This window comes from Frieseomelitta varia, unplaced genomic scaffold (assembly GCF_011392965.1).
Source record: "Frieseomelitta varia isolate USP_RPSP 00005682 unplaced genomic scaffold, Fvar_1.2 scaffold_353, whole genome shotgun sequence".
In the NCBI taxonomy this organism is placed as follows: domain Eukaryota; kingdom Metazoa; phylum Arthropoda; class Insecta; order Hymenoptera; family Apidae; genus Frieseomelitta; species Frieseomelitta varia.
The window spans coordinates 769,504-790,987 of record NW_025110094.1 but is presented as its reverse complement, the minus strand read 5'-3'; the positions used below and the strand labels follow the sequence as shown (position 1 = coordinate 790,987).

At 40.6% G+C, this 21,484-nt stretch overlaps 1 protein-coding gene across 1 annotated transcript; it reads right to left on the bottom strand.

Annotated features, from left to right (window-relative positions):
* Positions 1–94: 94 nt before the first annotated feature.
* Positions 95–21,247, bottom strand: LOC122530745 (dynein axonemal heavy chain 12). The gene is made up of 30 exons (XM_043658014.1): positions 20,076–21,247; positions 19,812–20,000; positions 19,364–19,740; positions 18,813–19,059; positions 18,276–18,674; positions 17,530–17,740; positions 17,169–17,442; positions 16,448–16,828; positions 16,264–16,357; positions 16,020–16,174; positions 15,624–15,909; positions 15,392–15,553; positions 15,120–15,331; positions 14,930–15,047; positions 14,614–14,854; positions 14,309–14,555; positions 11,040–14,220; positions 9,258–9,859; positions 8,503–8,789; positions 7,780–8,033; positions 6,716–7,012; positions 6,154–6,649; positions 4,588–5,333; positions 4,164–4,517; positions 2,995–3,461; positions 2,101–2,258; positions 1,404–1,650; positions 886–1,291; positions 554–817; positions 95–458 (listed from the first exon to the last, which is right to left on the bottom strand). The coding sequence occupies exons 1-30, from the start codon at positions 20,187–20,189 to the stop codon at positions 108–110; spliced, it is 11,817 nt and encodes a 3,938-aa protein (XP_043513949.1). The 5' UTR covers positions 20,190–21,247; the 3' UTR covers positions 95–107.
* Between the last annotated feature and the right edge of the window lie 237 nt (positions 21,248–21,484).

The following is a 21,484-nucleotide window of genomic DNA, read 5'->3' as shown; positions in this document are numbered from 1 at the left end:
TGTACGTTATATATATGGATATGTATGTAATAAATTCAATAATTTGTGATCTTGTGATCGGTATAAATCGAGGGTAAAAAAAAAGGGCAAGCACTATGAAAAATCGTTTAATTGTCGAGTTGACAGAGAAGAGCCAGCCCTCTTTTAATCCAATGACTGACAGGATAAGTAGTATCCAAGAGGATCGACAACACGTAATTAGTCGAATGTCCTGTTGTCTTGAGAATACCAAAACGCGCAGAAGTTATGTAAAGAGGACATTCGTATCGTTTTCCTACATGAATAGAATCCACTACGCTTGGTTTCATCCAAATCATTGGCATAGCCTCCCAAAGAATTTTTGGATAACTTTCAGCGAGTAGCATGCGCTGCATGTCCCACCTTGCACCGGCCAAATACATTCCATAAACGTAAACGCCATCCATTGGAGATTCGTGTGATTCATACGTAGGAAGTACCTAGAGAGAAAACATCCAACACTATTTTCGCCGCGGTAAAGGACGTGATTACGTTCTATATTATGTTTGTAATAAATAAATAAAAAAAAAAGAACCTTGAAATCAAAATCAATTCTATCGATAGGTATTTGGTATTTTCTCGCAAAGTTTTGCGTCGTTGCCGTGAGAAAAGCATGCACAAATGAGAATCCAGATATCCAGAATGTTTTCGGCTTATCTTCTATCAACCATTTGCGAAAGAAGCTTAACCGGTCAAGGAAATCGTTAATAAAATTTGGCAACGGTTTCAAACTTGGATAAGCACACGCTTGCACCCAAGACGGAGGAATTCTGGCGCTCAGTATGTGACTAGCCAGAATCTGGAATCGTATGTGATTGACATTAACTATGTTTTATCAATTTATCGTGCCAATTAATCTCGCAGTACCTCTAACTCAGGAGTCATCACTATCAATCCTTTCACCGCTTTCTCCAGCATGTCGAGAGACTCGCGAATTTCACGCAACAAAACGTTATACCTTATCAATTCCTGTATCAAAACGGTATTCATGGATTCCATGTACACGATAGGATAACGCTTCTCCGCTTCCTCGATGTCAAACGGTTCGGGCATTCTGTCGTAAATATCGTTTTTTATGTTCAACAACATTTCGTCCTGTTTCGTAGTGTCGCCTATCGTTACTTCTCCTTTGATTAACATCATGGACACAAAGAATTCATTCGCCAGTTCGAGATCTCGCGTGATCCCTGCGTTCATGTGCAGTCCAAGTGCCTCTGGCGACGGGGTTAAAGGAATCCCTTGGATTTGCCTGATGTAATCTTCGTATTCGTGCCTGTGTGCGTGCGTACGTGAAACAATAGGTTAGTCTTTCACTCTTTCTCTCTCTGGTCTGCGACGATAGATAAAGGCTCGAGCAAGGAAAGTAAATAGGTGTAAGGAAGTACTTTTTTGGTAAAGTATATTCAGGCCCGACGTCCGCAAAAGCATAATTCGGGTCCGTAATTACGTTCGGGTTATAGAAATCTTGCAATATCGTGTTTAGGCATCTTCGGTCTCTGTCGTCCGTGACTCGGCCACCGTAATTACATTCACCGGTTAGATAGACAATGGCTTTGAAAGGAACTTCCTCGTAATCGTTTATGTACAGTTGAAGTTGTTGGGCGGATATCTCGAGGTCCGACTCGTTGAAACCTGCACCGCGAAACTATACTTTCTCATTGTCAGTGTTTAGCCGGAATAGTAGTGTCGCGTTTGGAATTATGAAAGATGAAAGTACACTCGTACATCAATTTACGCGGATTATCCACGTTGAATGAAAATCGCGTAAATCTTGTCTGTCGGTATAAAGAAAAAAAAAAAAACAAAACATTTGAAAGGAAAAGCTGGGCCAAAAATCATTTTTTACTTTAAATAAATCCATAATTCTTTTATTGTATATATTTTTTTAATTTTTTTTTACAAATTTTTTAAAACATAATGAAAAAATCATGTTTGAACTTAAATTTAATAATTATTTCTTAATTGTTTTGATATTTTATTGAAACAAAAAATAGATGGAAAGAAACTTTTGGCCCACCCTATATTTTGTGGCCGCGTGTAAATAGTGTTATAACTTAAAAGACAGGGTACGACAATAAATACCATATTTTATATTCCAACCCTGTGCACCGTAATTTCGTCTTTCCTGCACCACGGCGTGAAAGAAGCACAAGGCGTAAAGCAACTTTGAGTACGTTCTCTTCTTATTCGGTTCGTTATCAAACGCGTCCATGGTTTTCGTGGCTTCGGATTTGTAGGACCTAACGATTGAATCGAATTCTCGTTTACATTTGACACTATACAGGCCGGCGATATTTGACATGATCATGCGAGAATTTGGCGATGCATAGTACAAAGGGTTATTATTTCATGTACAAATTAAAATGGAAAAAGTAAAAAATCTGCTGTTTTTTTTTTCTAGAAAAAAAAATCTTCCTTGGAACGTATACATTTCAGTATCTGCTTCTCTGACAATATATACACATGACATATGTACACGTGTTTTAAATAAATACATGATATATACATAATTAATGTGTTTCAAACAAACGTAAGAATTGGAATCGGAAATGACGCGAAAGTGCGTCACCTATCGGCTGTTAACCACTATTTTACAAATGACTGTAGCGACCTATAGTTCCTCGAGTACGAGTTTCGAACACCAACTTGCACAAGCCGCAAGTGGCTGTGCGCCTAGCGTCGAAGTCAACCGATATTCGATGTTAAGCAAACAGAGTGCGGAACCGCTAGGATGGGTGACCATCNCCTAGCGGTTCCGCACTCTGTTTGCTTAACATCGAATATCGGTTGACTTCGACGCTAGGCGCACAGCCACTTGCGGCTTGTGCAAGTTGGTGTTCGAAACTCGTACTCGAGGAACTATAGGTCGCTACATGACATACAACGGTGTCGGCCTCTGTAGTATTAAGAGAAGAATCTCTTGCCAAAGACGAGGTTATACAAATCATAAATGTGCTCTTGCAGAGTAGAGCTCACCTCATGATATTATTCTGCAATCCGGTTGGAGGTTCGTTCGTCATTTTGACACCGTTCTGCAGGATCGTAATTGGAAAGTGAACAGCGGGATAACTCGTGAGCCAGAGACGAAAGTTGGCATGTGTGTTCGAGGGATCAAATAGTTCGCAGAAGTGTTCCAATACGGGCATCCAAGATGCAGCCAAGTGGCAGTTTTGCAAACAAACCCATTCGCCGTTGTTTTGTGCTTGTTCGATCAGATTTTGGGCGATCGGCCCTTGACCCTGACCGAGGGAGATCGAATGGAATCTCTCGAGGAAGTTCATATTCCCGGCGAATGTGGTAAGTGCTCCCATCGGATCTGAGCCCGGGGATAAAATGAAGATCAAAGGTATCAAAGAACTCGATTCTCCGAATGACTTGGAAATGTCAAACGGCGGCGGTAAGACAAACTTCAAGCCAATGCCTGTTTCGACGAATCGTTGAATCTGAAACGTTTCAATTGTTAATTCGCATTAAGTACAGCGAATAGCTGTACCAGTTGTACCAATAACAATGAAAAATTGTGAATAATTTCATTTGTGATATAACTTTGTAAAAAAGGATTATATAGAGTAATCCACTTGGTCTCATTTTAAAGAGCAAAGCTTCTGTTTTAATAGTTTTGTGAGTTTTTTTTTTAAATGATTTTATGTCACACTTTTATCAAAAAATTGTAAAAATATTAAAAATTTTTCTTCGTGGAGATCCACCATTGTTTTGAAGATTGAAGTTTTTCTGAAATTTGCTCCACAATATTTCCTTTACTATTTTATAGAATGTTGAAATATTAGGGTTTGAAAATCCCAACATTTTGTCATCTAAGCTTAACGTACCAAGTTCAAAAAAGTTGTACAGCAAGTTTTGAGAGGTTGTTGTAAAGAAAAAGTTTCAGTCTTCAAGATCGTCAGATTTTTTTAATGTTTTTATGCGTGCCTGAATTTTTACAATTTGCCACGTGATGTAAAATCATTTTCTAAAAGAGCAAATTACGCGACTGTCAAAGTGCAAGGTTCACGCTTTGAAATGAGACCAAATGAGATGGTTGTGTGATCTTTCTCGACAAATGTTGTATCAGTTTAAATTATCGATAATTTCTCACTGTCATTGGTACAGTCGTGCTCTTCACTATGAAAAAGAATCTGATTCACCATAATCGTCACTTTGTCGGGTCTGATCATTCTTGTGACGATTAGCTTTTGAAAAGGCGTTAAACTCGTCTCCCATGGGTCTGGTATCGGCGAGTCTTCCGGATTCAGCAAATCGTAATACTGTTTCCACGCGTTTAAATCGTGTGCCAAGCTCGACTGAAAGTCGACGAAGCTGGGTAACGCGTGAACTCTGCAAATTTCCCCCCAAGATTTGTCTGGAAGCCAGCTGGATGCTGGATTCTCCGGTATTGCGGCCAGTGCGACGCCTCCGGACAGAAAGAACATCATTTCCTCTCTCGTGATGGTGTTCTCCGATATCAAGATCGTCGAGTACAAGATGAACGAGTACAAAATCTGACCGAGGAGATCAATTACGAGTGTTTGTGATACATATCGAAATTGTTGTAGTACAATCCTTGTGTACCTTGTCCTTCTCGAACAGAGATCTACAGACATTCTGATACAGGTTGTAAGTGAAAGCCTCTCGCAGAAACGCCAGTCTTCTTTCGAGAATTTTACTTTTGTTCGCAGTGTCGATGGAACTGACGTACAGGTTGATGAACCAAGCCAAGGAGTAGTGGTACATGGGATCGATGTTGGGTAGATCGGTGATGGTGTAGTAGAGAGCGGAGCTGTGCCTCGCGATTGGTTTGTAATTTTGTCGGAATCCTTCGATCTGCACCTCGGTTTTCTTCGCGGCTGCCTGCTTCTTCAATATGTCGATGGAGAGGATCTTCGACGAGTCCAAGATCTCTATAGCCTCCTCGTCTTCCAGGATCCTAGCTCCCGCCACCGACAACGTTCTCAGAATGTTGTCCTCCACTTGTTGCAGCGCCTGCCGATTCGCGGCGCTCTGAACGATTAAATACTCTCGCTTTTCCTGCAGGTCGGGCCTCTCCTTCGCCACCACGATGCCCAACAACTGATCTTCCAACGCGCCGATCGTTAACGCGAAATTGATCACCGTCACCTTGTTGAAAATCTCCGGTAGATAATGCGGATTCCGTAGCTTCGTCGTGATGTACAGCCTGAACGACAAACCGTATTCGATCACTTTCTCGCCGAGCGTGATGTACCACATGGCGCCCATTTTGTATATCGCTTTTGTTAATATCGGATCAAGAGCTGCTGGCAGGTCCTCGAGAATGTTCTCCAACAATACTGGTTTCCCTGTAATAATAATAATAATAATAATCAAGAGGTGATGGCAAGTCTTCAAGAATGTTTTCTAATGATAATGGTTTTTTTGCTATTATAATAATAATAATAAAGATCAATAATTGAATAAAGAGATAATGGCAAGTCATTGAGAATGTTCTCCAACAATACTGGTTTCCCTGTAATAATAATAATAATATTTAGATACATTGTACTTATTAAGTGAAAGTAAGGCCGCAATTGAATAATATTTAATATGAATGAATAGACCTCAGTGCCTTACATTATTCTTTACATTTTGTTTTCCGTTTTAATTCCCTTGGTTGTCAAGTTTTCTCTTATTACTTTCCCTTACATCTAGTATTGCATGCTTTAACGTAACTTTATACTATACATAGACTAATTAGACTAATAGAGAATGATATTTGCACACTGCCTCTACACTTAATATATTTCTCTTTGGTACTATACTCTCTTTACTTTAGTTGTGTCTCTATATTTAGTTTTCTGTTACTTTTTCTCTCTTTTTCCTTCTCAATTTTTCTAAACCAGGAATAATATTTAATAATTGATATTTTCTATTCATACAGGGCCAAAAATCACTTGCTACTAAAATATTTTTTTGAAATTTCTTTTTTCACAGATTAAACTAACAGTTGAACTTGAATTTAATTTAAAACTAACAAAATTAGTATTTTCTTGTATTTTGATGTTTCATGAAAAAGAAAAATATAGGTGGGGAAGAAACTTTTGGCCCACTCTATATTTTAATAATTATTTCTCATTCAATAAACAATCAGATAAATATTCTACTTAACGTTTGATTCGTTACCGTATTCCAGTGCTCGCTCTATGACGTTCATGTAATCCGCGTGCGTCAATTTGACGATTTCAAGCTCGTTCTGCCTCTCCATGTTGCGAATCCATTTGTTCGCTTGACTCTGAGGATCAATGAACAGGCTCCACCTCTTCGAGTTGTCCATGATAATGGCGTTCTCGGTGGAGAACGAGTCTCGCGGCAGGCCGAATATGTTCCAAGAATTGATCTTGATCTCGGTGCCGAGTACCTCGACGAAGTCGTAAGTTCTCGAGCACGGTATGTTCAAACTGTTCACGTGGTCGACCCATTTTCCCAAACTTTCGACGCGATAGTTGGACGTGAAGGGGCCCAGGTACGCTATCATGCCGCACGAGATCAAAATATCTCCTGGCAAGGTGTCGTACGAGCTCTTCAAGTTCGCCGCCGCCTCTGTCCAACGATTCTTCTCTCCTCCCAAACCGCTGATCAATTTTTCGGCCCGGATCAACTTGTTCCTGCAGTTTGTCACCTAAATGAAATTGTAATTAGCGTTTCGCCTGCACGATCCGTATATGTATGTCGGTGTGTTTGTTACCTCGGTTTCCAGCTCGATCTTCCTGGCCAGGGTTACCCGCAAACGTTCGTTGAGAACGTTCAGCTTCTCCGTCAACTCGGCCAGCATCTCGCGTCTCTCGTTCAAGAATTTCACAGTGTTCTCGTACTCGCGCTGCGCGGCCTCCAACTTGGCCCTCTTCGGCGCGACCACTTTGATCACCGCGTCGTACAGGACCATTGCTCTCACCCACTTGCAGAGACCCTCGGCCGCCGACGATGCCCTGGCCACAACTTTTGGCTCGAAGCTCTTGTCCGTCATGTAGGTTGTCTTGATTTCCTGTAACTCGCCATGTTATTTTCTGTCATATCTCGGTTGTTAACACTAGGTTGTTAACACTTCCATCACTGTTACATAACTATTTCCTACTCACTTGGGGTTAAAAGTTTATTTATTATCTAAGAAATTATTATTAATTTGTTTATTATCGAGTTATGAGTATATTTATTACCTAAAAAATTGAGATTGAATTTAATTTATTATCATCAGGATAGATTAATAAATTTTTTTATAATATAAAAAATTTATTAATTTTTTTATAATTTTTATATTTTTATATTATTATAAAAAGTTTATTTATTTTTTATAATTTTTATATTTTTATATTATAAAAAAATTTATTAATTTTTATATTTTTATATTATTATAAAAAAGTTTATTAATTTTGTTAATAAATTTTAATTTTTATATTATTATAAAAAGTTTATTTTTTTATAATTTTTACATTTTTATACTATTATAAAAAGTTTATTTTTTTATAATTTTTACATTTTTATATTATTATAAAAAGTTTATTTATTTTTTTATAATTTTTATATTTTTATATTATTATAAAAAGTTTATTTTTTAATAATTTTTATATTTTTATATAATATTACTATAAAAAAATTTTATTTTTATTTTTTAAATAATTTAATATTATTAATGTTTTTATAATACAATAATGATGATAATAATAGTATTTTTAAGAAAAATTTAAAAAAGTGAATCTAAGAGCGTATATAATAATAATAATAATAATAATAATAATTAGCGGTATATATCACCTCCATTATATGCGGTGGAATGTTGTCCTTGTCATACTGCCGCAAAGTTTCCAAAAATCTCATATCACCCAGCAGACGTTTGCTCGGTGTCCAGTAATCGAGTTCCTTTTTGCCGGTGACTGGATCCTCGACCTTGAGAGGGGGTATGCCCAACATCACGCACACCGCAGCCATCACGAGTTTCACGCCGGCCGGAGGACTCCTCATCGTTCTTACAACCGTTATGTCTGCTGGCTTCAGAGTGTCCAGAGCGGCTGCAACGACAACGCAGCACAGTGTGAGCAAAATTTGTGGAGAGCCGCGATGTACATATATGCTTGTACAGGAAAGAAAAGTTAGCGTCACTCCTTCCTCAATATTATGTAAAACGTTTGATCCTTAGAAAGCATGGATTTAAAAGTTCATACTGTTGGGACATCATTTACTGTTGTATTGTTGTGACATCAAATTTGTTATAATTGTTTTCAAATGTATACAATTCAACTACAGTTCATCTTACTTTGTTACAAATGGTGTCACCATTTCTCTCTCAATGTTATATAAAATCCACCTTGTTTGATCCTTAGAAAGCATGGATTTTAAAATCCACCTTTTCATAGGGAATATCATTTACTGTTGTATTGTTGTGACATCAAATTTGTTATAATTGTTTTCAAACGTACACAATTTAAACAAAGTTCATCTTATTTTGTCACATCCTCCATAGTGAACGCTACATAATACCTAATGCCTCGTTCAGAGCAGGCAACGCTTCCGCTAAATCCGCCTCGCACTCTGTCTTCAAGTTCTTCGCAATCTCGGCTTGCACGTTCGCCATATCTTCATCTTTCTTTACCATGATCCTCGCGTTTTCAACGCTGATATTTTCCATCTCAATTTTCCTCATTGTGTCGGCGGTTTCCTTGGCAGACGCTTCAAGCTGAGGTCGCAGTTCCGAAAGTGTTACTCTCATTTGACCAATTTGTTCGGCCGCATATTCTAATTTATCCAGTCCGTTGATGTATCTATCCCTGCAATACGCAAGAAGAAAAGATAAAACATATATACTCATATATTTGGACTTTTCTAATTGTAAATGTATAATATAGAGTTTTTTAATTATAAGTGTAATAATAGAGTTTTCTAATTCTAAATGTATAATATAGAGTTTTCTAATTATAAGTGTTATAACAGAATTTTCTAATTCTAAGTATATAATATATAATATAGAGTTTTCTAATTGTAAGTGTAATAATAGAGTTTTCTAATTCTAAGTGTATAATATAGAGTTTTCTAATTATAAGTGTAATAACAGAGTTTTCTAATTATACGTGTAATAACAGAGTTTTCTAATTATAAGTGTATGAACTATATACCTAGTTCTACGCACAAGTGTTTTAAACAAAATATGACACGCTGGATTTTTAGAACTCATCCATGTCACAAGCCTTGACATTTTGTTCGTCGACGACATTTCTAATGTTCAAAAAAACGTGTACCTCGCGAAAATAAGCGCTTCTTGCTTCTCTTTCATCAGTTCTGCGTAAGTTCGTATCAGATCCAGAAATCCGGCCGTTGTGATGTAAGTTTGCCTACCGGTGGCGTTGTAAAACCGGGCGCTGATATCCTTGGCGCAAACGTGGAAGAACTTGCACGCGATCACCGCGTTGACTTTCACTTGTTCGTCGACATTGATGGCGGTGGTGCTGCGTAGGGCCACCTGTTCGAGGGCGTCCTCCGGCCACACGTCGAACCAGTCTATCGTGCAGCAATTCACCAGACTCGGATAAAGCCGGAGCCTGATTCTGAACGTGTCCCCGATGGGACTGAAGCACAGCATTATGTGCAGCTTCTCCTTGCAACGGTTCACAAAGTAGGAGAGAATCGCGAGCACCGATATGTCCAAATTTCGGTCGCCACCCTGTGCTGCTAGCCGAGTCATCTCGATTATTTCCTGTCTCTCCTCGACGGTGAAGAGGTTCGGCACCTCGCCCGAGTTTAACAAGCTGTCTATGTCGTTCAGGAAGATTTCACTTTTGATTTGCCCTTCGGTGAGTAGGAACACGTAATCTTTGCCCGCCCCGCCGGAGTTCATGAGCACCTAAACGACGCAAATACATTAGTTAGTATTACAAGTATTATATATTGTGTATGATATACTTGTATCATATAAGTATAAGTGTATATACATAGTATAATTGTATATAAGTATATCTGTATAATACTTGCAATATATACAAGTATACTATAATAATATAATAGTATAGTCTATAATATAATAGAATATAATAGTATGTAGTATAATGTATACTATACTATTATATTATATTACATTCTAGACTATATTGTAAGTATTAGTAATAATACTTACAATATATATATATATAAGTATACTATAATAATATAATAGTATAGTCTATAATATAATATAACAGTATATAGTATAATGTATATTATATTATTATACTATATACTATTATATTCTAGACTATATTGTAAGTATTAGTAATAATATTTACAATATATACAAGTATACTATAATAATATAATAGTATAGTCTATAATATAATATAATATAATAGTATGTAGTATAATGTATACTATACTATTATATTATATTCTAGACTATATTGTAAGTATTAGTAATAATACTTACAATATATATAAGTATACTATAATAATATAATAGTATATAGTATAATGTATATTATATTATACTATATACTATTATATTCTAGACTATATTGTAAGTATTAGTAATAATATTTACTATAATAATATATACTATAATAATATAATAGTATAGTCTATAATATGATATAATAGTATGTAGTATAATATATACTATACTATTATATTCTAGACTATATTAGTAATAATACTTACAACACATATAAGTACACTATAATAATATAATAGTATAGTATATATTATAAATATATTATAAGGATATCTGCATATATAGTATATTATATCTGTATATATTATAAGTATCAGTATAATATACTTGTATATTATGTGTACGGTATAATACTTGTAGTATAATATATATTACAAGTATTATACATAGTATAGTACAAGTAATATACAGAATGTGCGTTCATTTAACACTTTATATATACCTATTCCTACTGTCACATCATCTAAGCAAATTAGATTTTTTCATTTTCTTTCCTTCTTTTTAACAAGGATTAAACTTAACGAAAGAATTCAGAATTCTGGATGATATTTGGTACGTTTCGTTGTTAATTAGTGTCTCTCGTTTGGATCACAGAACGAACCCTTTTTATATCGTCACGCCATTCTTGCACGTCGTACGCGCTACCGATCTCTGGCTGAAAGAGGCCGAGATTGGCCATGTTGGCGGCCAGTCTGGTCAACGACTGCCTGCCGGATCCACCGACGCCGACCATCAGCAAGCTGCCGCAGGGAATCACCAATATCCGGCAGATTCTCGCGAGGTGTTCCAGAGCGTATCGAAACAAGACAATGTCCATCTTGCGTCTGTGGGTGAGATTGTAGTCCTCGAGGCAGGAGACCGCCACTTCCATATACTCGTCCATCGACTTCACCTCCTCGTAACGGCGGTCGCACGGGATCGTGTCCACGTCCATGAATGTACCGAATATCAGGTCCCGCAGGCTCTCCATCGTCAGCTGATCGTCGAATTTCGGCAGATGGCCGAACACCGTGTCGAACGTCTCCCTCATGTTGCCACCGACCGTTTCCTTGATCCTCGAGAACAGCCAGCGCCGGTCGTTCTCGTCGACCAGACGATCGCCGAACACCCGAAGGATCTCGTGCGTCCAGAGTTTCGTGAAGTCCGACTTGGACACGACGGACTCCTCCCTGATCATGGCGCAGCCGGTGATCACCCGCGAGAAGTCGCGCAGATTGAAGAGATAGTGGGACTTGGCCGGCGTCGGTCGTAGCTGGCTCTGCGCGTCGTGAAAGATGTTCTTGGTCGCGTTCACGATGTCGACGACGACCGGCATTATCGCCGTGGTGAAGCCGTTTCGCTGCAGGCCGACGAACGCGATGTTGGTGAAAATCCTGACGATGGTGTCGTCGGTGAAGCTGTCGATGCTGAACAGGTTGAAGTGCCTGAGGAACCGCTGGTACAGCTCCTGCCTGCTGCCACCTGGCGGCGCCATCGCGCAGACGAACAGGGTGTCGTGCACGTGGATCATCTCCGGCTTCCTCAGGTCGAACCAGATCTCGTGATCGAAGAACTGCCGGAGTAGCTCGATCGGCGGTTGGCTGCCGTACGTCTCTTTCGCCGGCATGTTCACGTCGTCGATGAACACGACGCAGTGGGTGCCCGGCAACGGTGCGAACTGGTTCCTCCGTCTCTTGTACAGCTTCGACAGGATCAGCTCCTGCGTCTGGGCGGCCGTGATGTGCGGCGTGAACGCGACGATGTTCGGCAGGTATCTCCGTTCGTCCAGCTTGTTCATCATCAGATCCTTGATGTAGAAACTCTTGCCGGTGCCTGTCTCGCCGTACAGCAGGAAACGCTTGCGGCGATTAATGTGCCGTAGGAACAGGCTCTGATACTTCACCGTGTCGACGGTAGGGATCATCAGCTGAACGATGCTCCCGGTGTCCGGGTACCGTTGCTGTCGCGCCACGTCGGCGAACCGCCGCCACGCTCCTCGTCCCCGATAAGTGTAGAAGCAATCGTGGATCAGCTCCTCCGTCGGCAGAGAGATCAACGACTCGGCGAGAAACTCGGGCATCGGGTGTTCCTCTAGCTCGTTCTTCCAAATGGTCAGATAGAACGCGTTGAAGTTCACGCGGGAGGCGTAGTCCAGCGTGCCGGCGACGCCCCACACCATCGACGTCAACATAGTCGCCTGCAACCAAGGTACCAGGTATTGGTCGTACGTTTTTGGATTTTGCTCCACCGCATCTTCCATCGTCATCTCGAACATGTTCATGGCCGACACGACCTGGTGGATTTGGCCAGCGTTGACGGTGGCGCGGCAGGCTTTCCGGATGAACTGCAAACAGGGCTCGACCAGCCAGTCGAACAGCTGCTCGATGTTGCTCTCTTGGCCTTCGCTCCACGCGCGGTTCAGCGTGTTTATCCAGGAACGGACGAACGGGCGCCAGCCGAGGACGCGCGGCTCCACGTATATCATCCCGCAACGGGAGACGGTGGCCGGCGACGCGTGCACCAGGTCCATCGTCTCGAAGATCATCGACATCACGCTGGACATCTGTATCACCTCGCCGGATGTCAAGCAAAGCTTCTTGTTGTCGTCGAGAACGGTGTTGAGGTTCTCGATCCACAGCGCGTCGACCGGCCCGTCGAACACGATCCACTTCCTGTCGGGAGTGTCCTCGCCGGCGTACGCCCGGAACACAACGGCGCATACGCCGTCCGTCCACTCGGACGAGACCGGGTCGAAGTACCCGTACAGCCGTTCCAGCGTTATAGATTTCGGATTGATGGTGTGGTACTTGGTCGTGGCACCACCCTTGTCACCCCGAGCGTGCATCAAGGTGAGGGCGTCGGCCAGAGTGCGGACGACCGACGTCTTCCCGCCGAACGGCTCTCCAACGAGCATGAATCCGTGACGAACGATCATCATTTCGAACATTTGTATAATCTTCAGGAGAAAGCCGTCCACCGGCTGCAGGTTCCGCTTGCCGGCGACCTCGTGCACCGCTGCTAAGAGCACGTCGTAACTCGGCGACGGTAGCTGCAGCCCGGGGAACAGATCGGTGACGATCCCCTCGAACAGCGGGACGTCGTGGGCCAAGAACTTTGGCAAATTGACGTCGATGACGGATCGAAGCAGAAGCACCGACTCGTCCTCGTCCGGCAGCTGCAGTTTCATGTTCTGCGCCGCTGTTAGCACCGTCTTCACCGCTCGCATGCCGTAGTCGTAGTGAGACTGCGCGGACAGCTGCTCGGAGCAGAGCTTGTACGTCGTGACGATTTTCGTGGAGAGTTCTCGAGCGCTGCTGAAACCGGACGAGTAGAGGAATATCTCGGCGATCATCGCGTAGTCCGGCACCATCATCGCCACGCTTCTGAACAGCACTTTCAGATTGTCCGGCAGCTCGGTGCGGCCCGCGTAGCCGGGGTTCATCGTGATGCAGACGTAAACGGCGGGGTTCAGTTTCAGCTCGGTGCCCTCGAAGACGAACGTGTCCAACGCGGCACGAACCGCTTGGGCGATGCAGAGTATTTGCTGGGCAACCACGGACAACACCTCCAGCTCGATTCTGTTGAACTCGTCGAAACAGGACCAAGCGCCGCACGAGGCAAGACCTTTGAAGAACTTGCCCATGTTTTTGTAATCGAGACCCTCGGAGCAGTTGAACACCACGCACTGTACCGCCACGGCTCTGCTCAGGTCCTTTGTCGTTTCCGTTTTACCGGTGCCGGCCGGACCCTCCGGCGCTCCGTTCAGGTGCAACGAGTACGCAGCGATCAGGGTGCGGTAACATCTGTGTAGACACAGAGAGATTCTGTTAAATTTCAATCGACGACACCTTCTTTCTTTCTTTCTTTTTTTTTCTTTTTCTTTTTACTCACCTGTCCGTCAAAGGAGTAATGACGAGGCGAGGACAGTTTCCAACGTACTCGTACGCGTATGCTACGCTCGTGTATATAATGCTTATAAACACGTCGTCTTGCCAATAGTAACGCAGCTGCGCCAGCCAGTCGAAGTCGGTCTCGTTTACGATCCTCTTGTCGATCAGCGACTTCACCACGTCCATAGCGTGCACGTCCAGAGTGATGAGAGCGTTCAACGTGGTACGATTTTGTTTCGACAGTTGCCCTGAGTAAGAAAATGTATTTTATTTATGTTTCATAGCTGTTTGGCCGTTGCCTCGTACCTCTGACCAACTGAACCATCTCTAAGATCTGAGATCCAAGCTTCGTATGTAGCGCTTCCATCGTCGAGGGAATGTGGGTCATGAGGCTGTTTTGAACCTCCATGCTCCAGTAAATCTGCGAAACGCACAAGACGACCATGCCAGGCCACGTGCGTACCCAGACGACGCGCTTAGTGACTTCGTAGTCGAGATAGCTCATCTGGATCTCGTGCCTTACGGATTTCACCATTTGGTCTTCGACCTACAGCCCCTCGAAGCAAGTGGTTCAAATTTTTTTTTTTTTTTTTTCTAATCGAAATAAGTGGCGATCGCATACTTGGAGGAGCCAACGTTCCACACAACCTCTCGCGGCAGCGGTCGAAATCTCCTCTTGCATTCGAACCTCTTCGTAATCTTCGCTGAACATCGAACATATGTCCATTGTTTCGTTAAATCTGTCGGGTTAAAAAATCGGTGAATTTTTCGTTTTTTCTCGTCTCGTGTCTGTCTGTCTACGGATAGTTTACCGGAGTCTGTTTATGCCTTCGAAGCACTTTCGCAGATGCGGTTGGACTCGAAGGGGCTCCTTCGTTTCGGACAGTATCTCCAGCATGTCGTCGTTGCTCAGAAAGAAGAATCGCGGGAAGAAGAGCCTCTTCAACTCCAAGTAGTTCAATACACCGTCGTTCACCTTCTCCATCAATTCGTTAGCCTCCTGCATGATTTCTAAAAGACCCACCTGTGTAAACGTTGGCGTTATTTTGGGCATTTTCTTTCTTTCAAAATGCGTGACACTTACAGAACCGGCGGTCTCTCGCACGCGAGGGTCCCTCGAAACGCCGCTCATCGCGCTACGAAAGATCCTGTCGACCTGAGCGAACAGTACTTCCTCGTCGGGCAACTGCGCTACGATGTCTTTGCTGGTAAAGATGGGCAACAGATACATCCATTGTACTTGGACCTTGAATAACGTGTGAAAAGTTATGCGGTCAGTCGTGCCAGAAATCTTCTAAAGCTTCTGAAGACAATACTTTGGCCCACTCGTCGATCGTCGACTGTATTCGAAGCAAAAGAACGTAAAAGTTCTTCACTTCCTCCTCGATGAGTTTGACAAACGCAGAGCCTCGCATCGCTTGAACTTTCACGATGTGATCCTCCAAGAGAGTATGGATGTCGTCCAATTGCGTTAAAATATTCACACCGGAGTCTTTGTAAGGCATAATGGTGAACAACACGTCGTCCCATTCGCCGATCATCCTTGCCAATAGTTCCTCGAGCATGAGTTGTTTCGTCGCGCTTATGCTTATCGTTTCGTACCTTGATCGAACATAGACTCAGATGTAACTGCCTGATGTGGAGAAACAGAGAGGGAAAGAGAGACATACCTAATAGCTCGTAATAATACGTTAAAGGAGTAGTTCTATTACTTTTCCAAGTCCGCCATTAAATCCATGCTTATGATTTTTCGAAACGTGGTGCCAGCATCCGGGGTGAGATCGAAACCGGCTATAACCGACATTTCGTCCCAGTGAATCTGACGTATCGCGAAATTTCGGAAAACAGCCAGCAACGGTATGTATTGCTGCAAAGTTGACAGCAACAGAGAAAGAACGGGTGAGGGGGCGTTTTTACAAAACAGCCGGCTTTTGCTTCGCTTTTTAAAGTAGTCACCTTGAACCACTTGATGTCCTCGATCAGTTGATGGCAAAGCTTCAAAGGTGCCGGTTGTTGAAAAGGATCCGGATCGTCCAGTGATCCTACAAAACTGACGAAAAAATATCGATCAAAATCCTCGACATTGATTCAACGTCATTTGATTTTTTTTTTTCTTTTTTTTTTTTTGCCCATTATATACCTGTGCGGATAATTCATTGCAATTAACAGCTTTATTCTCGTTCGGTATTGTTTGCTGATTTTGCTCAAATTAGTGAAGTAGTCGCTCGTCGTGTTGTCAATGCTGTTGGAGTCCAAGTATTCAAACGGGCCATCTAGCCAAACATCTCGATGCCTTTGCCACTGATAACCGCGATAAATTAATTCGTAATACGGCATTATGTTCTCCTTCAATTCGTTGATGCGTGGATATACGGAGGGGGGATACTTGAAAAGTTTCTCCTCGTCGTTGATGCACGTCACTCTCTCATCCATACGATCCAAATCGCGTGCGAACTTTCGCATGTATTCTATGTACTCCCTTATGCGATCTGCGTCATCCATATCGTTCATTATTTTCAATCTAGACACAGAAAAATGATAATGCAATATCGAAATACATATATATATACAGAGTGTCCATAAAGTCTCTTTAATTTCAAAATTTATTACACCATAGTACTTTATGCAACTGATGATGGTGTTTTAATAATACACCATATAGAGGTATATTAAATAAGATAAAAAAAAACTTAAATATATACGTCCCATTTTGTAATAATTTCCACTCATCTGTCTTTTCGTTTGCCTTTGTAATAAATTTTTAAAATTGTAAAGAGACTTTATGAACACCCTGTACATACGTACGTTTGTCAATAGGGGATTCAAGACTGCGTTAATTCTCTTTTCTTACAACGATTTACCTGGGAAACATGATCTCTACGTCCGCGTTTAGTTCCTCGATTTTTTGCTGAAGTTTCTCCTCCAGTTCAAATTTAATTTGCTCGTAGGTGGCGCTGCTGTGCTCGAATATCGGTCTTATCCGCTTTAACCAATGAATGGTCGCGTTATTCAACTCGATGTGGTCTTTGGTCAATGTCGTCATCCCGATTAGCAACGCCATCATGCGCAACGAGGAGGTAATCTTTTCCTCCAGCGATCTCATCAACGTCGATGCAGCGTACAACATGTACTCGCCTGTAACGAGATTACTTCGTTTAATCTTCTTTCCCCTTCTTTAGAATTTAGAATTCTTTATTTCTTTAGAGAATTTAAAAAATTTACCCAATTCGAGTAATTCTTTAGTGGTATTGGGAACGTTTGAAGCACGCTCTCTTATCGTCTCGAACGTGTTACAGATTTCAAGATTGTAAGCTCGATGGCTTTTCACCAATTCCTCGATGATCAGCCTGCGCACTTCTTCCGTGTAATAGAGGAGACCTTCCTTCGCCGCCGCTTGATGAATCACACCGATCGAAAAATATTCGTGATTCGGCTGCAATGAAACTGCAGTTTCGTAAATTGTTTTTTTTAAAAAACAGGCGTGTCCAACAAAAATTGGAATAATTGAATTGAAGAATTTTATCTTTTGAATAATTTTTTAACCAGGAATGTTCATGATGTCCCTTTTGGGGAGTAATATTTGCAAACAGATTTTTGTCCCATATGAAAAGCACACAAAAAATAAAATAAGAAAAATTTTTTTAGACGAGCATCTTGGAAATACTCTTCGCATTGCCACTATCTGTATCAAACCAGATATTGATTGAACAAGCTCAGTGTTCTCATTAAAAATTTTCATATTTTCTTAATTAATATAAACATATTTTTCTAAAAAGTCAATGTATCGTTTCACTATGAAAATTGTTTCAACATTCTCGTAAATAATATAGGTTACAGTAAACTGAAACAAAGAATGAAATTAAATTAAATTAAAAAAAAAAAAAAAATTTTTTGTTGATTAGCTGGAAGATCTAAAAAGTTGGACACCCATGTTTTAGAATTGGTGTGTACGTATTGTAATGATTTACCATGCCATTTATTTCCCGAATGAATTGGTTAAGGTCCTCGACCTTGGACACATACTCTTGAAACGTGCGCCCCGTGCTGGCATAAGCAACGATATTTCTGCGCGTTTCTGGATCGAAAACAACTTTGAACTTGCTGTACAGTCTCTCCACGTAACTGTTGAACGGTTGGAAAGTACGTTGCAAAGTTTCCACCATACGTCGATGCACCTCTTCCAGGTATAATTCCGGCAATGCAACTTTAATGTACTCCTGTTGAATCTTCACGCCGACCCAGGAGTCGAGCGGTGGTAATTGCTGACCGACGTGGCTAATTTGTTCAACTATGCCTTGAAACGCGCGGCAAATCTCGTCCATCGTTGGACTGAGAAACAGCTCGTTGCTCTCGCATTTCAACTGCAACTGCACGACAGAAATATATTATCTTCCCTCGTCCAGTCGACGACTATTTGAACGATGAACTTAAATCTGGCTTTTTGATGTTGGCAGCAACGAGCAGGTATCAGTGAGAACTGAAAATATTCGAACAAATTGTCATACCTTGAATAAAGGGACGGTTCGTTTATCTTCGAAAGTTTGTAGCAAATGTTCAATGGTGTCCATGATGCACGTCACCACTCGAAGGGCGAGTAAATTGTTGGCGCAGTTAAGAAAGTCTGGCAAGGAGGGTGGACGAACGTCGTGAAGGTAACGCGGCTGCGAAACCAATCGTACAATGTCGCTGTAATAGGTACTGCTGACGATCAGCCCGCCTTTTTTCACATCGTTTTCCACTAAATCCAGAAATCTACGATCGTTCATCACGAAAGACTATTAACGCTAGAACCAACTTGGTCAGAATGACCAATTTACCAATTTAGTTTTTGTTAAAAATTTACAAAGTAATTTATATAAATCAAAGCAATGTATTTTTAGACATTCATAAAATATGCAAACAAAAGCTTCCTTTTATTATACTATTTTCTATACGAAATTGTGAGGACAGATAATATTCAAATCAAGCGTTAGTTTTGAAAAAAAAAAAGAAAAATTGTTCTCGAATAAATGTAAGTAGATATATATATATATATATATATATATATATGTTGCACCTGTTGAAATCGAGATAATCAAATCCCAATCGATAACGTCCGAAATTACAGATCCACTCTGGCATGAGGGAACAAGCTTTCGCAACGATGCTTCTCATCAGTCTGTGATATAAGTAGTACTTTTTTCTGACTGCACAACGATTTTTCAAATACTTTGGATAAAACTCTGTCCGTCCAGCGAGCTTGTACGAAAGGACACGTTCCAGACCCACGTTACACACATCCTGGCATTCGATCGTTATCACCCTTTTTACGGCCAGATCGTGCATCGCTTCGTAATAACGTGTCTTCGTTTCCAGCATTTGTTCTTCGAAGATTCTCTCGTACTTGCGTCGTAAACTGAACGAAACTAAATTTCGTATAGTCTCTTCCTGTTCCTAAACAGGTTGAAAACATACGTTACGTTTATTATACCTTACGCTACAATGCGTTTCAACATGTCACGTACAGGCAACAGAGTATACGCGGGCAGTTTATCTGCGAACTCTTTCATCTTCGTAAAGTAGAAGCTTTGAGATTGTTCCAGTTGACACTCGTTGGTGACTTGACAATTGTTTTTTCTCCTCTCATGATCAATCTTCGACTTCGTTACCGCCAGTTCCAATACATTTCGCACATCTTCGATCTCGTTGTTGATCTTTCAAAGGATTGTCGTGCCTTTTCATTTCGATCCGACATTGAACGAAGAAAGAAAATAAATAAATCGACGTACCTTTCGAAGTCTGTTTGCATTTTTCGAGAAATGCTCGATATTCCGGCGATAATAATTGTCGTTCGGTGGTGTAGCTATTTCGTATATTATTATACTTTCCTCTTCGTCTGGCATTTTTCCTCCTTTTTAATTCGCACGCGTTGAATTGCTGCTTGTCGCAACTGTCGAGTTGAAAATCGACGTTGAACGTCGTCCACTTGTTTTTTTTTGAACTTGCCGGAAGTTATTTTGTCGCAAATTATAAATGTCTCGCGTGCATGGTGTAATTCAAATTGCTGCGCCAAGACAATTCTTGCAAAAAGACCTTTATTTTGTATGTACATATACGTGACACGAGTTTTTACCTTACAATTATTATAGTACTATGTAACAAACGGTAATGATTTCAAATAAATGCATGTAGTCGTTGGCAATGAGACGATTATATATATCTGGAAAGAAAAACAAAACAGACGATCGAAGATGACAAACAATGAAACACGCGCTTGAACAGGGTGTGCTTTCGGGAAATAAAATTTTCGATGATCAAACTGTGCGCATGCACTCATTATAGATCATGGATGTCCAACCTTTTAGATCTTCTCGGCCTTATTGGCCAATAAAAATTTGTCGAGGGTTGTACATAGTTTACATATTTTTTCGGTTCAATCTAACCTATATTATTTATGAAGATATTGTAACAACTTTTACCTAATGAAACGATACATTGACTAGAAAAATATATTTATATTAATTTAAAAAATATGAAAATTTTTAATGAGAACACTGAGCTTGTTTTTTTTTAGATACCAGTTCAATCAATATCTGGTTTGATACAGGTAGTGGCAATGCAAAGGGTATTTTCAAGATGCTCGTCTAAAATTTTTCTTATTTTATCTTTTGTGTGCTTCATATGTATGTAATGTATATAAGTACTGCCCAAAAGAGACACCATGAACATTTATGGTTAAAATTGTTCGAACAATAAAATTCCTGTTCAATTATTCCAATTTTGGTTACACAGCGCATAAGGTCTAGACGTTTGCTATAGATTTTAATCGAATTGAATAAAACTACGCGTTGAAAACAAGATTTCGTTAGTAAACGTGTGTAAACTAGAATTCTTTGTGTTTAATATCTTGGCTATAAATTTGTAGCAAAAAAAAAAAAAATTTGAATGATCCAATTACCAATTTTCATTCATATCGAATGCTGGCACAATTTGATCCTCCATGATTCTGAGATACTTGTTTCTCAATCAGGAATCGAATAGATACACGCACAAACAGGATAAAATATGACAATACCGTGTATGATTCTTAATTATTATAAATTATTATTATTATTATACTTTTATCGTTTCTGCTGGCAAATGTCCAATGATAACATATTTTTTTCTTTTAACGCTTTTCCGTAATCGCACATCAGCT

Excerpts from the sequence above, each read along its gene's own strand:
- LOC122530745 (XM_043658014.1), bottom strand. The coding sequence starts at position 20,189 with ATGCCAGACGAAGAGGAAAGTATAATAATATACGAAATAGCTACACCA. Across the intron at positions 14,221-14,308 it reads ATTACTCCTTTGACGGACAG|ATGTTACCGCACCCTGATCG; the intron begins GTGAGTAAAAAG and ends GTGTCTACACAG. Across the intron at positions 5,334-6,153 it reads AGAGCGAGCACTGGAATACG|GGAAACCAGTATTGTTGGAG; the intron begins GTAACGAATCAA and ends TTATTATTACAG.